The sequence below is a fragment of the Bombina bombina genome, chromosome 3 (genome assembly GCF_027579735.1).
Source record: "Bombina bombina isolate aBomBom1 chromosome 3, aBomBom1.pri, whole genome shotgun sequence".
NCBI lineage: Eukaryota > Metazoa > Chordata > Amphibia > Anura > Bombinatoridae > Bombina > Bombina bombina.
The window spans coordinates 1,043,899,353-1,043,915,525 of record NC_069501.1 but is presented as its reverse complement, the minus strand read 5'-3'; the positions used below and the strand labels follow the sequence as shown (position 1 = coordinate 1,043,915,525).

The window sequence follows — 16,173 nt, the reverse complement described above, 5'->3', positions numbered from 1 at the left end:
CCAGTTTGTATTTATTTTAACTAGGTACAATAGTTATTAAATAGTTATTAACTATTTAATAACTACCTAGCTAAAATAAATTCAAAAGTACCTGTAAAATAAAACCTAACCTAAGTTACAATTACACCTAACACTACACTATTATTAAATTATTTCCATAAATTAAATACAATTAAATACAATTAAATTAAATTATCTAAAGTACAAAAAAACCAAACACTAAATTACAGAAAATAATAAACAAATTATAAGATTTTTAAACTAATTACACCTAATCTAATCCCCCTAACAAAATTAAAAAAAAATAAAAAAAATAAAAAAAGCCCTACCCTACACCAAATTACAAATAGCCCTTAAAAGGGCCTTTTGCGGGGCATTGCCCCAAAGTAATCAGCTCTTTTACCTGTAAAAAAAATTACAAATCCCCCCCAACATTAAAACCCACCAACTACACAACCAACCTTACTCTAAAACCCACCCAATACCCCCTAAAAAAACACTAACCCCTTGAAGATCACCTTACTGTAAATAGGTAAATATTTAGTTTTAAATAGGAATAATTTAGTTAATTATAGTAAATTTTATTTAGATTTATTTAAATTATATTTAAGTTAGGGGGGTTAGGGTAAAGGTTAGACTTAGATTTAGGGGTTAATAACTTTAGTATAGTGGCGGCGACGTTGGGGACGGCAAATTAGGGGTTAATAAATGTAAGGAGGTGTCGGCGATGTTAGGGACGGCAGATTAGTGGTTAATAATATTTAACTAATGTTTGCGAGGCAGGAGTGCGGCGGTTTAGGGATTAATATATTTATAATAGTAGCTGCAATGTCCGTTTCGGCAGATTAGGGTCTAAAAAATTTTTTTGTGTGTTTGCAATGCGGGAGGGCCCCGGTTTAGGGGTTAATAGGTAGTTTATGGGTGTTAGTGTACTTTTTAGCACTTTAGTTAAGAGTTTTATGCTACGGCATTGTAGTGTAAAACTACTGACTTTAAAATGCGGTACCAGTCTTGACAGGAGAGGCTCTACTGCTCACTTTTTGGCAGACTCCTAATACCGGCGCTATGCAAGTCCCATTGAAAAAAGAGGATACGCAATTTACGTAAGTGTATTTGCGGTATTTCCAAGTCTGGCCAAAAAAGTGAATGGTGAGCCTGTACCTTTAAGACTCGTAATACCAGAGGGCGTTAAAAAGCAGCGTTAGGACCTCTTAACGCTGCTTTTTTAACCTAAAGCACAACTCGTAATCTAGCTGATTGAGTTTTATAAACAAATGAAATGTGAGGCTGACACACAGTATAAGGATGCTATTACCGTCTTAGATCATGTAGGGTCCCCCCAGACACAGCCAATGCTTTGTACACGTCAGCGGAGCCAGTCCAATGTGCACAAGTGCTTGCTTAACACCGAGGTGGCTTGAAATTAGAGTGGCCACTCAGCTCTGCCAGTGCCAAATAACGCTCGTCACCCCTCTCACATAATATTAAAGGGACATTAAACACTAAGAGCCAGATTATAAGTGGAGCATTAAATATCGCTTTAGTAAAAGTGATATTTGGGTTCCACTGTGTAATACCAGCGCACACTAATGTGTGGTCGTATTAAAAGTTGTCTTGCGTTCGCATTGCTAGGAAGCATTGCGCTAATAAGAACACGCTTTGATAGACTCCTATGGGAGCCTTATTCTCATGCTGTGTATATGATACTATATATATACAGTATATGTATGTGTTAATATGTGTATATACACATGTTAACACATAAATATATATGTATATACACATATACATATATATTTACTGGGAACACACAGTTCCCATAAACCGCAATGTAAAGGCCGTTTTTTTTCTAACACCCCACTCCCACCAACTTTAGCCCTAAAATACGGCCTAGTGTAGCTATTTTATTAAAAAATAAATAGGCTACTATCTTTATTTTTTTTAAATAAAATACTCTGCACTGTATTTTGGGGGCATTTGGGGTATGTTTATAAAATTATAAGTGCTAATTGCTACCGCTAGCTCACTATAGCAATAATCAGCCACTTATAATGGCTGGTTAATTATCGAGCTCCCGCAAATGGGCAAATTTGTCCGTTTGCAGGCACGCAATATTTTAGCACTCCACTTGTAATCTAGTCCTAAATAAATCATTGATATAAATATGTATTCAGAGCAAAGATTAGCCTGGTAATAATATATATATATATATATATATATATATATATGTGTTCCAAATAGATGCACTCCATAAAACTATTTTCAATAATGCCACGGTGCAGTATAATAAACCCAAATAGCGTAGCAGAAATAAGCACTCTATGGTCTTTGCAGTAAAACTTCACGTTTAATGTATACAGTTTAAAAACAGAGCATAACGTTTCGAGACCCCATTGGTCCCTTTGTCAAATGCAGATACAATGCCAAAGCAATCTTACCATCATATTGTAGCTTAAGTTTTTTTTTCTGCTATGGCCAATTAGAGACCATTATAAATGGCTTACTAAAGTGTGCAACCAATGACTGCGTGGAATACAGCTGCTTCTGCACTTCCATTTTTAACAGGAATTTGGGAAGTCAAGAATATTCTAAATTAAATTATAGGAAAAGGACACAAAATAAAGAAAGAAAGTATATAGCAAAGTAATTTTACTACATGTATTAAATATATATATATTAATTTTCCAAAGTGTTTAATTTCCCTTTAATTACAACAATAATGGTGCGTAAAATTAAAATATCATAATAAAAGGTTGCCACAGCAATAAAGTATTTGTAAATAATACATAAAAAAAAGAAATGGAGAAAACAGCCATCTCATGTTCCTAAAAAGACATAATTATTTATATAATCTGACCCTATTTATCAATCCATTTTATAGGAGAGACGCATCCGTGACAAAAAAAAATTAATGTTTTTTAATGGCATGTTCACCTTGTAACACAAAACATAGCACCTTATTCCATCATGTTTCTAGTGAGATCCAGTTTACTATACTATCTAAAATCTCACTTTTAACTATAGAGAAAGCAGGTATTACCATCTTCCAGTATGGGGCTACAGAGATTCTTACCACAGTACCTATCATAGCTACTAATTTATTAGTTCTCAGAGAGAACCCACAGGTTGACCTGTGGAGTATGGCCTGCTCTGGCTTGAGATTTATCTCTCTATCGAAGACAGAGCTTAATAAACCAGAAGTTTGCTCCCAGATATAAACTTTGAATATTTTTTTTTATAAAGGTCCTAACAGAATTGCAGCATCTGGACAATATCTCCTGAGAAACACAATTGAAATTCTAAAATTTCTAGAAAGGTTCAGAAAGAATATAACTTTAAACTTAAATGAAAACAAATCACAGTCCATGTGTATATTTTCTGAACTGGTTGCCAAGCTTTAGATTGGTGACTTCTATTTCTTTCTTTTTAGCTCTCAGTGGCGGCAGCCTTCATTAGATGAGCAGTCGGAACTAGGAGACATTAATGCCGACCTGAACAGCTTCCGAACAACATGGACAAAGTATATCCAGGAAAACAAGCAGAAGTGGAAGGAAAGAGCTGCTAGCGGTGAGAGGTCTCATTATCTTTCAGGGAATAATTTTATATATATATATATATATATATATATATTGCATGTGATGCATCACAATATAGATTAGGACCAGTATTCCCTATAAGGTCAGTTTTGTGTGCATCCCAGCAGTGAAACAGTTAATAAGAGAACCATACCTTGCAGTCTACACTGAGCAGTGTTTGCTAATTGCAAGGTGCAGTTACCTAATTAACTATTTCACTGCTGTGCCACACACAAAACTGGTCTTAGAGGGAACACTGATTAGGACCAGTATTACCACACATTGTGTTTGATGGTGTAAATAGACACATCACATTTGCTTTGAGATCTCTAACATCTGCAGAGACATATTCACCACAAATTGCCAAAGAGGCACTAGTAATCCTTATAATGATGTAAATTCTGATGCTATATCAAGGGTACTAGTAATCAAAGAAAAAATAAACAGAAAAAAGTGTATATATATATATATATATATATATATATATATATATCAATCAAAAAAAGAGAGAGACGCACTCAGCTGAGACAGAACAAAAGCTAGAATAACTTCCATTCCTGTTCATTGTTAGTGCCACTCAGGGTGCATACTCTTTTAGCACACTATGCCTTTTCGCCGAGAAAAAATATCCTGTAGCATATCAGTCTGACCCTGCCCAATGAAAGTCCAACACCGAAATACCAGGCAATTATTTTCTGAACAAGAGAAACAACAACCCCAGACAATCGTTTCGGCCTTCTGTGGGCCTCCTCAGTGAGGTGCATTTGTATCTCTCTAAGGGCATGTGTGCAAGGAGTCCACGTCTGGTTTCCCCCATTACTCTTAGGGAGACCCAAGAGTAATTTGCATAAATATCAAAAAAGAGAGAGATGCACTTAGCTGAGACAGAACAAAAGCTAGAATAACTTCCATGCCTGTTCATTGTCAGTGCCACTCAGGGTGCATACTCTTTTTAGCACATTATGCCTTTTCACAGAGAAAAAATATCCTGTAGCATATCGGTCTGATCCTGCTCAATGACAGTCCAGTGCCAAAATACCAGGCAATTCTTCTCTGAACAAGAGAAACAACAACTTCAGATGATCATTTCAGCCTTCTGTGGGCCTCGTCAGTGAGGTGCAGTATTTGGTCTTCCTATGGGAAAAAGGGGCAACCAGACATGGGCTCATTGCTCAGTGTTCTTAGAGGAATATGACTACACCTCACTGATGAGGCCCAGTGAAAGCTGGAACGATTGTCTTTGGTTGCTGTGTTCCTTCTTCAGAGAGGATTTGCCTGGTATTTCAGCGCTGGACTGACCATTATGGTTGGGGTCAGACTGATATACTACAGGTAAGTTCTACTCTGTGAAAAGCATTACTGGGCTAAAAAGCTGCACCCAGGTGGTAAATTGCCATAGAACAGGCTAACAATGGTATTGAGCCAGTTGTTCATTCCTGTGAGTGCACTTATTTCTGTATATATTTAGTCACCCTATGGGAAAAAGGGGCAACCAGACGTGGACTCCTTGCTCAGTGTGCTTAAAGGAATAAGGCTACACCTCTCTGATGAGGCCCAATGAAGGCTGGAACGATCGTCTGGGGTTGCTGTGTTCCTAGTTCAGAGAGGAATTGCCTGGTATTTAGGCGCTGGACTGACCGTAATAGGCGGGATCAGACTGATATACTACAGGAAAGTTCTACTCTGTGAAAAGCATTACTGGGCTAAAAAGCTGCACCTAGGTGGTAAATTGACATTGAACAGGCTAACAATGGTATTGAGCCAGTTGTTCGTTCCTGTGAGTGCACTTCTTTCTGTATGTATTTAGTTTCCCTATGGGAAAAAGGGGCAACCAGACGTGGACTACTTGCTCAGTGTGCTTAGAGGAATATGGCTACACCTCACTGATGAGGCCCAATGAAGGCGGAAACGATTGTCTGGGGTTGCTGTGTTCCTTCTTCAGAGAGGAATTGTCTGGTCTTTCAGTGCTGGACTGACCGTAATAGGCGGGATCAGACTGATATACTACAGGAATGTTCTACTCTGTGAAAAGCATTACTGGGCTAAAAAGCTGCACCCAAGTGCTAAATTGCCATAGAACAGGCTAACAATGGTATTGAGCCAGTTGTTCATTCCTGTGAGTGCACTTCTTTCTGTATATATATATATATATATATATATATATATATATATATATATATATATATATTTATATATATATATATATATATATATATATATATATATATATATATATTAATATAAGTTTTGGCTCGCACCACTCCATATAATTTTTACACTGAGTCATTCGAGTGGTCTGACTCTTATGTTAATATCAGAACCACCCTGTACACGGAGGGAAAAAGGTATTAAATACAATACTTAAACAAGAGTATATGGGAATGTAATTCCCACACTAAAAGTTCCCTATATCCAGCACCAGAATCTAGGAAAAAATCACCATTAAAGGGACAGTCAACCATAGAATTGTTATTGTTTTAAAAGATAGATAATCCCTTTATTACTCATGCCCCAGTTTTGCATAACCAACACAGTTATATTAATGTACTTTTTACCTTTGTGATTACCTTGTATCTAGGAACCTTCTTCCAGCCCCCTGATCACATGACTGTGACTGTTTATTATCTATTGTCTTAAATTTAGCATTGTATTGTGCTAGATCTTAAATAACTTTCTGTGCCTGAACACAGTGTTATCTATATAGCCCACGTGTACTTTCTGTCTCTTTGTGTTGAAAAGAGATTTAAAAAGCATGTGATAAGAGGCAGCCCTCAAAGGCTGAAATTAGCATATGAGCCTACCTATGTTTAGTTTAAACTAAGAATACCAAGAGAACAAAAGCAAATTTGATGATAAAAGTAAATTGGAAAGTCAATTAAAATGAAAAGTCCTATCTGAATAATGAAAGTTTAATTTATACTTGACTGTCCCTTTAAACTAGTTATCCATATAAAGGGCAATGTCCCTTTAAACTACACCAAATTGTATGCACAATTACTCACAATTATGTATATACTCCATATAAATCTTTGGAAATAACGACATAAAAAGAAATCACAATTGCAATATGTTTATATGCTGAAATAACATCAAGAAAAATAAAGAACCGGTTTTGAAATATATTTAAAGCACGAGCGTGGGCCCACTTATAAAGTTAATATTGGCCAATATTTATGCTGTAAGTGTGTCCATGTACATATTGCAATGCCCTTTATATGGATAACTAGTTTAATGGTGATTTTTTTTCCTAGATTCTGGTGCTGGATATAGGGAACTTTTAGTGTGGGAATTACATTCCCATACACTCTTGTTTAAATATTGTATATATATATATATATATATATATATATATATATATATATGCACAGTGGTAAATGCATCTTCTATTGTAGAAGAAACAGAAAAATATGTCTCGTTAAGGAAAACCAAATATTATGTGGTCACTGAAAGAAAATAAAAATATAAAATTGTTCTACAAAAGCGAATGAGCTTAAAATTCAAGATGGATATCTGATGGGGCATTCTGCAATAGTAATATTACTGCATGAAGGACATCTAGAGATGGTTTGGATAGAGCCAAAGACAAGAAGTTATGTGTGGCGACCAGACATAGACAAAGACATTGATAATCAAGTTGCATGTACTGAATGTGCACAGACTCAAAGAGAACCACAGAATGGGTCACACATATACTTTGCCACACCAATGGAACTCTTGCACGTCAATGACAATGCTCATAAGTTAATGGTGAAATAATTTTAAGATTATTTGAGGAAAAAAATAAGAAAGCATAAACTGTCTGCTTCTTATCATCCATCCACTAATGCACAAGATGAATGTTAATGAAGACCATCATAGCCATAAGAGACAAGAAAAGTAATACATTTTAATTTATTAGAATTTTCACAGAAAAATAGGTGCTATGTCAGAGGAGTTATTAGGGCATAAATGACATTCACAGAGGTTTCGTATAATGTTTGTTTTTGGCAGATAACGGTTTCTGAACATTGCCCATTACTGCCAGCATCTTTAACCAATGATTAGGGATGGGCAAATGTTTCTAAAAATTTGAAATTTAAAACGAATTTTGATACATTTGTTTTCAATAAAATTCGAAAATATTCATTCGAATAATAGAATGTTTAGCTATGTATTCATTCAATTTCGAAATGAAATATTCAAATTTTAATGTGACATTCGAATTTGAAATAGTATTTCTAGTCTAATACTGTGTTTTAAATGTGATATTCGATTTGAATGTGATATTCGATTCAAATGTGACATTCAAAATAGTGTTTCTAGTCTACAATTGTGTTTTATAAATGTAATATTTGAATTCGAATGTGATATTCGAATGTAACATTCGAATTTGAATGTGACATTCGAATTCGAATGTGACATTCGAAAACTGTAAATAACATTTGAAATACGAATTTTTAAGAATATTCGTTCTTATCAACATTCTATTATGTAAATCGAATTTCTACAATAACATTCATTCTAACATTCGAATTCGGATATAAACACATTCGCCCATCCCTACCAATGATCACAATCCCAAAATGCTTCTGGCATAAATTTCAAATTATATTTACAATTCAGTGAAGTATCTGTCAAAATACCCCTTTAAGCACTCAGTTGTTCCCAAAATGATTTTTTTGTGTCTGGCTGTGTTTAAAACATTATTTTATCTAATTTTATTTAAAAATGGGTTGAAAACTAAAAACATCATGCTTTAATTACATAGTGGTAATTCCCTTAGAATATATATATACCAAAAATAAATATTACTAGCCAGTAACAACTGCTAAATAATTTCAGTTTATCAAAGCTTTAATGAACATTGTACACTCGATTTTTCGTAGATTTATATAGCCCACATTGGGGGTATTTTTGTAAAAATGTTTAGTTTTGCTTATTTTTAAATAACAATATGCTGGTTTTTGACTCCTAACCAATTTTTATATAACTGCAGGTAATAGACACTACTATAAAGAAGAATATGCACAAATACTGATATAAAAATACAGTATAAAATCTTTTAAAAACAAGCTCCCAATTTAACACTGTTGCTGAGGTTAAGTTGGGACACCAACTGAAAGGGGCTGGGAAAACAGGAAGAGAAGACACCCCTTCCTCCTTCCCTGCATATGAATAGACAGATAACATAAATTGGAGCCAGCAGGAATCTGTAAACTCGTGTATACATCTGACACGGTGGGGCTTGGTTAGGAGTCTGAAAATCTGCACGTTATTAAAAAATAAGTAAAACTTTACATTGTTACAAAAACACTCCCAGGTGGCCTATAAATATGGATATTCTACAAACCTTTTATGCAAAAAAATCTAGTGTTCAATGTCCCTTTAAGCAATTTTCCAGTGTACTTCTGTTATCAAATTTTCTACATTCTGTTGGCAACATTTCTTGAAGGAGCAGAAATGCACTACAGGGAGCTAGATGAACACATTTAGTGAGCCAATGACAAATATGTGCAGCAACCAATCAGCAGCTAGATCCCAGTAGTGCATTGCTATTCCTGAGCCTACTTATGTATACTTTGCAACAAAGGATACCAAGAAAATGAAGCAAATTAGATAATAGAAGTAAATTGGAACATTGTTTAAAATTGCATGTTCTATCTAAATCATGTAAGTTTAGGTTTGACTTTACAGTTCTTTTAATGGATTTGAACAGAGCCATTATTGGTATAGTGGGTGTGTGTAATTGTATTTGTTTGGTGATGTTGATTACTATGGGGGGGAGGGGGGTAATTTGAGTGTGTTTTGCCCATTTAAAGTATAAGACAATTTTTCACCAATTTAATCAAGAAAAAAGTGCTGCTGATAAGCAATGAATATGGTTGATTGGGATCAGGTCGACATGCAAAAGGGCTCCCATCTTCAGCTGCTAACATGCAGATAATTATCAAATGGTAGATCATGACCAACCCCAAAATTAGATGCAAAGTTTCCACAGGTCCATAAATAAAGAATATGGCAGTTTGGTCAATTATAAAGGTATATAGTATACACAAATTTATGACTAGAAACTATAAATCAACAGCATTCAAAATAATGCAATGGTTAAATGAACCCAAATACAGAGGGAAGAAAAAGTATTGTACCCTTTAGAAATGACTTAATTTATGTATAAATTTGTCTGGTTTGATGCTCATCTAAGTTACAGTAATCAACAAGCACAATCAGTTTTAACTGATAACACAAACATTGTTGTATTGTTCTTATACATATTGACTACATAATTTAAATATTTACAGTATAGGTTGGAAAAAGTGTGTGAAACTCTAGGCCACTGATTTTAAAACCTGTCCTGATGCCTCCCCAACAGGCCAGAATTTGAGGATATCCGATCTGGAGCACAGGTGAAATAATCAGCTGATTAGTAAACATGGTTGTTTTACTTGCTCTTGTCCAAGGTAATCCTAAAAATATAGCATGTTGGGGATGCCTGATGACAGAAACATTACTGTGGGTCTGAAGTTTGCCAAAGACCACCCTGACATTCCACAATGCTACTGGGAAAATGTTTTATGGATTGAAAAAACTAAGGTTGAGTTTTTTGGGAAGAGGATGTTGCACTATGTATGGCGTTAAAAGGGCTTTGCATACCAACATTAAAACATCATCCCAATGGTTAATTACTGTGGAGAAAGCATCATGATTTTTTGGCTGCTTTGCTGTTTCAGGACCTAGACCACTTGCTATCATCAAGGGAAAGATTAATTCCCAAGTTTATCAAGATATCCTACAGGATAATATCAGAGTGTCTGTGCTCCAGCTGAAGCGCAGTAGTATTTGGGTAATGCACCAGGATAATGATCCTAAACATCAAAGTACAAAGTTAATCCACTACAGAATGGCTTCAAAAAAAGAAAATATTCCTTTTGGAGTGGCCCAGTCAGAGCCTAAACCTTAACTCCATAGAGATGCTGTGAAATGACCTCAAGAGAGAAATTCACATCCTAAAAATATGGCTGAGCTGAAGCAGTTCTGTAAGGAAGAGTGATCCTAATTTTCTCCTGAACAATGTGCAGGTCTAATCCGCAGCTACTGGAAATGCTTGGTGGAGGTTATTGCTGCCATCGGATGATTAAGTAGCTATTAAATCCAAGTGCTCACTTTCTTTTTCCACAGCACTCTGAATGTTTAATGGTATGTGTTCAATAAAGACATGAAAGATTATATTTTTTTGTGTGTTGCTAGCTTAAAGGGACACTGAACCAAAAATGTTTCTTTTGTGATTCAGATAGAGCATGCAATTTTAAGCAACTTTCTAATTTACTCATATTATCAATTTTTCTTCATTTTCTTGCTATCTTTATATAAAAAAGAAGGCATCTAAGCTTTTTTCTTGGTTCAGAACTCTGGACAGCAGTTTTTGATTGGTGGATTAATTTTTCCACCAATCAGCAAGGACAACCTAGGTTGTTCACCAAAAATGGGCCGGCATCTAAACTTACATTCTTGCATTTCAAATAAAGATTCCAAGAGAATGAAGAAAATGTGATAATAGGAGTAAATTAGAAAGTTGCTTAAAATGTCATGCTCTATCTGAATCACAAAAGAAAAAAATTGGGTACAGTGTCCCTTTAAAGCACACTGTGTTTGTCTATACTTGTAGCGTTGATGAAGATGAGATGACAGTTTATGACCAATTCATGCAGTAAAACAACTAATTCCAAAGGATTCACATGGAGTCTAAAATTATCTAGAAAGAGAAATGACAATGTAAAATTACATTGAATATCTGTTCAACAATAGGAACTACCAGATCAATTGGAACAGAAAGTACAAGAAACTGCAGGAATACAACCACTGGAATGGCTTTGAAGGCACAATTGGTATAAATAATGATCAATTTCAGCAGTGCGACTGACACTGATGATTGGATTAGCAGCAGTTTCTGTTTGGGACCAGCAGTTCTCTGCAGCTCCTGAGCATTACTATTTGTTTGACCCTTTTACCCGGGTTAAACACACAAAGTTTCAGGGTCACTAATGCTAAAATGATAAGAGCATGTCATTTTGCCACTTTAATGAAGCATGAGTTGCATTATGGGCCTCGAGTAGTTGCACTGATGCAGTTATAAAAAGACAGTTGGTGTAAAACAGAGATTTTAGTGTGGAGAGACTGGCTGAGGCTGAAGAGATTAATGAGGAAATGAGCATTTACTGTATCCCAAAGTCTGCAAGAATAAAGGGCCTGGGGTCAGAGAAACAAGAATTGTTCTGGTAATATACAAGTTGGCTCTGTGACTTGAAGCTCCTATTATTTACATAGCAGTTAACCCTTGCAACTACAAGATTATCTTTCTATATCTAACATTTTGTATAATACAGTAACTGTAAATGTCTAAAGGCCATTTTGATTGAATGAGGTATACATGTTTTTTGAATGTTATGTTCCTTGGTTAACTGAACACAGAAATTTAATGTTAAAGGGACAGTCTAGTCCAAAATAAACTTTCATGATTCAGATAGAGAATGTAATTTTAAACGACTTCCCAATTTACTTTTTTCAGCAAATGTGCTTTGTTCTCTTGGTGTTCTTAGTTGAAAGCTAAACCTAGGTAGGCTCATATGCTAATTTCTAAACCCTTGAAGGCCACCTCTTATCACAGCTAGAGGGCATAAGTTCATGTGAAGTTCCATATAGATAACATTGTGCTTACCCCCTGGAGTTAAATATGAGGGGGCACTGATTGGCTAAAATGCAAGTCTGTCAAAAAACTGAAATAAGGAGACAGTCTGCAGAGGCTTAGATACAAGAGGGTAGATTTATTAATGGTTGAGTGTACATGATTTGCTGTAACGAATCATTTCCGCTCTACCTCACTAAATGCCGACAGCATACACTGGTGAAATGCTTGTGCAATGCTGCCCCCTTTTCACCTGCGGCCAATCAGCCGCTAGCAGGGGCCTTCAATTATCCCAGTTGGATCGGGATAATTTAAGTCTGGCAGAGAAGTTAATGAGCAGCAGTCTTACGACCGCAGCTTCTTAACTTTAGTTTCTGGCGGACCAGAAGCAATGGAGCTTCAATGCAGCAACCGCTGCTTAAGAAACTACCCCAAGGTAATCACAGAGGCAAAAAGTGTATTAATATAACTGTGTTGGTTATGCAAAACTGGGGTATGGGTAATAAAGGGATTATCTATCTTTTAAACAATAACATTTCTGCAGTAGACTGTTGGGCCCATTTATCAAGCTCCGAACGGAGCTTGAGGTCCCGTGTTTCTGGCGAGTCTTCAGACTCGCCAGAAAAAGCAGTTATGAAGCAGCGGTCTAAAGAACGCTGCTCCATAACCCTGTCCGCCTGCTCTGATGAGGCGGACAGGAATCGCCGTAAATCAACCCGATCAAGTACGATCGTGTTGATTGAAACCCCCCTGCTGGCGGCCCATTGGCCGCGAGTCAGCAGGGGGCGGCGTTGCACCAGCAGCTCTTGTGAGCTGCTGGTGCAATGCTGAATACGGAGAGCGTATTGCTCTCCGCATTCAGCGAGGTCTTGCGGACCTGATCCGCACTGTCGGATCAGGTCCGCAAGACCTTTGATAAATAGGCCCCTGTCCCTTTAATGCTTTCGTAAGGATATTGTAGCAAATTCCATAATTATTTTTTTTTTTAATACAAGAAAATCCACCAATACCTGTAACTGTAAGCAGTAGTTTAGGTATTTCTCTACATAACATGATCAATTTTAATAGCTGTCAATGGAAACAATTTCATTCCACTTAAAAATGCTTATGACATAACTTATGTGCAACATTCACCACAAATAATACATTTAATAAATATAAACGATGCTGAGCATTTCAAACGGCAATAAAACTGACATTGTTGAAATTGTTTTACTCCCTTTTTTCAGGAATAACAAACCAAACTTCTGTGGATGAACTTTCCCCCTGCAAGGAAGTGCACAGCACAGAAGAAAATGGAAACCTAGACTAGTGTACAGTTTCCATCGGAGACCAGGTACATCAATAGAAACACGAGAAAAAAAAGATAAAACATTTTTATTTTTCTGATTTTCTGATATAAGATAAGATAGAGAAATGTTAAAGTGTTAGAGCATAGGGAAGATCATATATTTTTAATAGGAAAAAACAATGTGGTTTTACATATTCTTTATAGATTAAATAGATTTAAACGTTACCTGATTATCTTTTACTTCTAGTTTTGGGGACTTTTTGATTAGTGAGGGATGTTTCTTTTAAGTATTTCAGGGGTTTAATCCAAAAGTCTTGTGATTGTGTAATGATTTATCTCATAGAAAGTGTAGGTTTTTTTCTCCAGAAATGTCAGCTAAGACAGAGCAAATATGGAAGGAATTTGCCATAGTGGCTCGGATGCCCTGGTTTCCATTTCCTGGTGAAGCTGGCTGAGACCAAATATAAGACACTACAAGCCCCACACCTGATGTCTTGATGGCTGGATGGTGTCATTTGGGATTTAAATTACACTAAATACAGTAGTAAATAATTGATAAATACACAATAATAAGACAATGCAATAACACTTACTTTGAATTTGAAACGTGCAATAGAATTTTTTTCGCTCCATCTGTATCATGTGACAGCCATCAGCCAATCACAAAATGCAAGAGTTAGAGCTTCAGAATTTGTTCATATAAAATGAATGTGCACATTTTGGTAATAGTAGAATGGATAGGTTTTTTTTTAAAAGCTTTCTCTGAATCATGGAACCTTAATTGTGATTTTAGTGGCCCTTTGAACTGAAGTTTTGACTTTCTAATCTAATGTTGCATAAGCTTTTGCAAGTTTAAAAAAGTTCTACATCTTAACTGTGCTGTTATGTCTGAGAAGTCTTTCTAACAAGATCACAGGCACCTGAGATTTCTTTTGATTCTGTTGCTAGGCTTTATGATTTCTTCGTGGGTCACAGTTGCAGTGAGCTGCAGATCCAATTTACAACACTATCAGCTATTATTGTATAACATTTAACATTACTTTAAAATATACACCTCTGGAGATATTGTAGCACTGAGTCAAAAAAATAAATGCTATACAGCTTTAAAGCATTGCCTTCAATAAATGTGATAATTTAGAAGATACATAAAATATATATACAGTAAGTTCTCTGTTATGTTTCATACACTGAATATGCATATTTAAACTAGGTCTGTAAACTTTGATCACTCTTTGATAACCAGGCAAAGATACTGTCTGAGAGATGATAAAATTATCATGAATTTTGGCTATTATTAAAAGACACTAATTTATGATAGACCAATGAATAATTATCAACAGTACTGTACCTATGATAACTAATATGCTTAGTGTCATTACATATTGTGTTCCATTAGCTCTGTCTTTTCCTATGTGCATGTGTTTATATTGGTTTATTTATGTGACTTTCCCTTTAAATGCATTAGCAGTCCTAACCTAATTGCTTTTACGCCAATCAGATTGTTGGTCACCTTTTAAATAATGTATACAGGTGTTGCTATGTATGTCTATGATTACGGTCCACTGACCGAAACCAGTCAGACAGGTTACTTGGTTTGGGACTGCCTAACGGTCCTGATCGTTTTTAATATCTGGAATAAAGTTTTGGTTTTTAACAAGCTCATCTTCTGGGACATTTTTCCTTTTTTGCAATTTAGAAGTTTATTTAAAAAAAGAAAAAAAAAGTTACAAAATATCCCCTTAATTTGCAATTGTAATATTTTATGTTAGTAGTAGACATGTGCATGGCGAAAAAATTTGGTTCGGTTATCTCCGAATTTAAGAAATTCGGCTGAATTTCCGAATCGATCCGAAACGAATCGCACATGTCTAGTTAGTAGTACCTACAAATGATATTTGTTAGGATACAGTAAATACTATGTTACCTCTATGTAACTTTTGCATAACTCTGTTAATGCAAACATCTAAACATTTTATTTGCAAAACAAAAAATAAATATACTTGAATCCTTTTAGCTCTGAGGCTTGACTAATATTCAAACATTATTTTATTAAAATATTATTTATCATAAATACCAAATATTATATTTAAATAAGACAAATCAATAAGCATACATTACAATAAGCTACAATGATTTCATAATTATTAAGGATAGATTACAAGTTTTGCGTTATGAGTGAAAAAGCAGCATTATGGCTCTTTTTTACTACCGCTGCTATTATGAGTCTTGTAGGTACAGCTGTACCGCACACTTTTTTGGCCGTCACGCAACGTAACTACCACACTTTTTAAAAAGTCCTTTTTCAATCTAATTATATATGAAATATCAAGTATATACAGATCATAGAAGCATACATTAAATAACATACAATATCCAGGGTGATCCAGCACCAAAGTTGAATTAGTGTGCACGCCCAAAGGCCACTGCTGACCCTGTCAAATAGGAGAAATCCAAGAAAAGGCAGCACCACCTCGTTCATAAGCAGAAATTCTTTTTACATCAGGAGCAGGTACAGATTGTCAGGACTACATTTCGGGTTGTTAACCCTTAGTCATGTCTGTGGTATAATACAATTTAACCCCTTAAATACCTTAACACAGGTGTCTGACTCCTCCCATCGCATTATGACATCATTAGTTCAACAAATT

At 35.4% G+C, this 16,173-nt stretch overlaps 1 protein-coding gene across 1 annotated transcript in view; it reads left to right on the top strand.

The window, feature by feature from the left end:
• PDE1B (phosphodiesterase 1B) overlaps positions 1-16,173 on the top strand; it is a 276,806-nt gene that overhangs the window by 252,136 nt on the left and 8,497 nt on the right. The window contains exons 13-14 of the mRNA XM_053708266.1: positions 3,431-3,567; positions 13,464-13,570. Coding sequence (XP_053564241.1) covers positions 3,431-3,567; positions 13,464-13,546 — 220 coding nt within the window. The 3' untranslated portion in view covers positions 13,547-13,570. The remainder of the gene's footprint in view (positions 1-3,430; positions 3,568-13,463; positions 13,571-16,173) is intronic.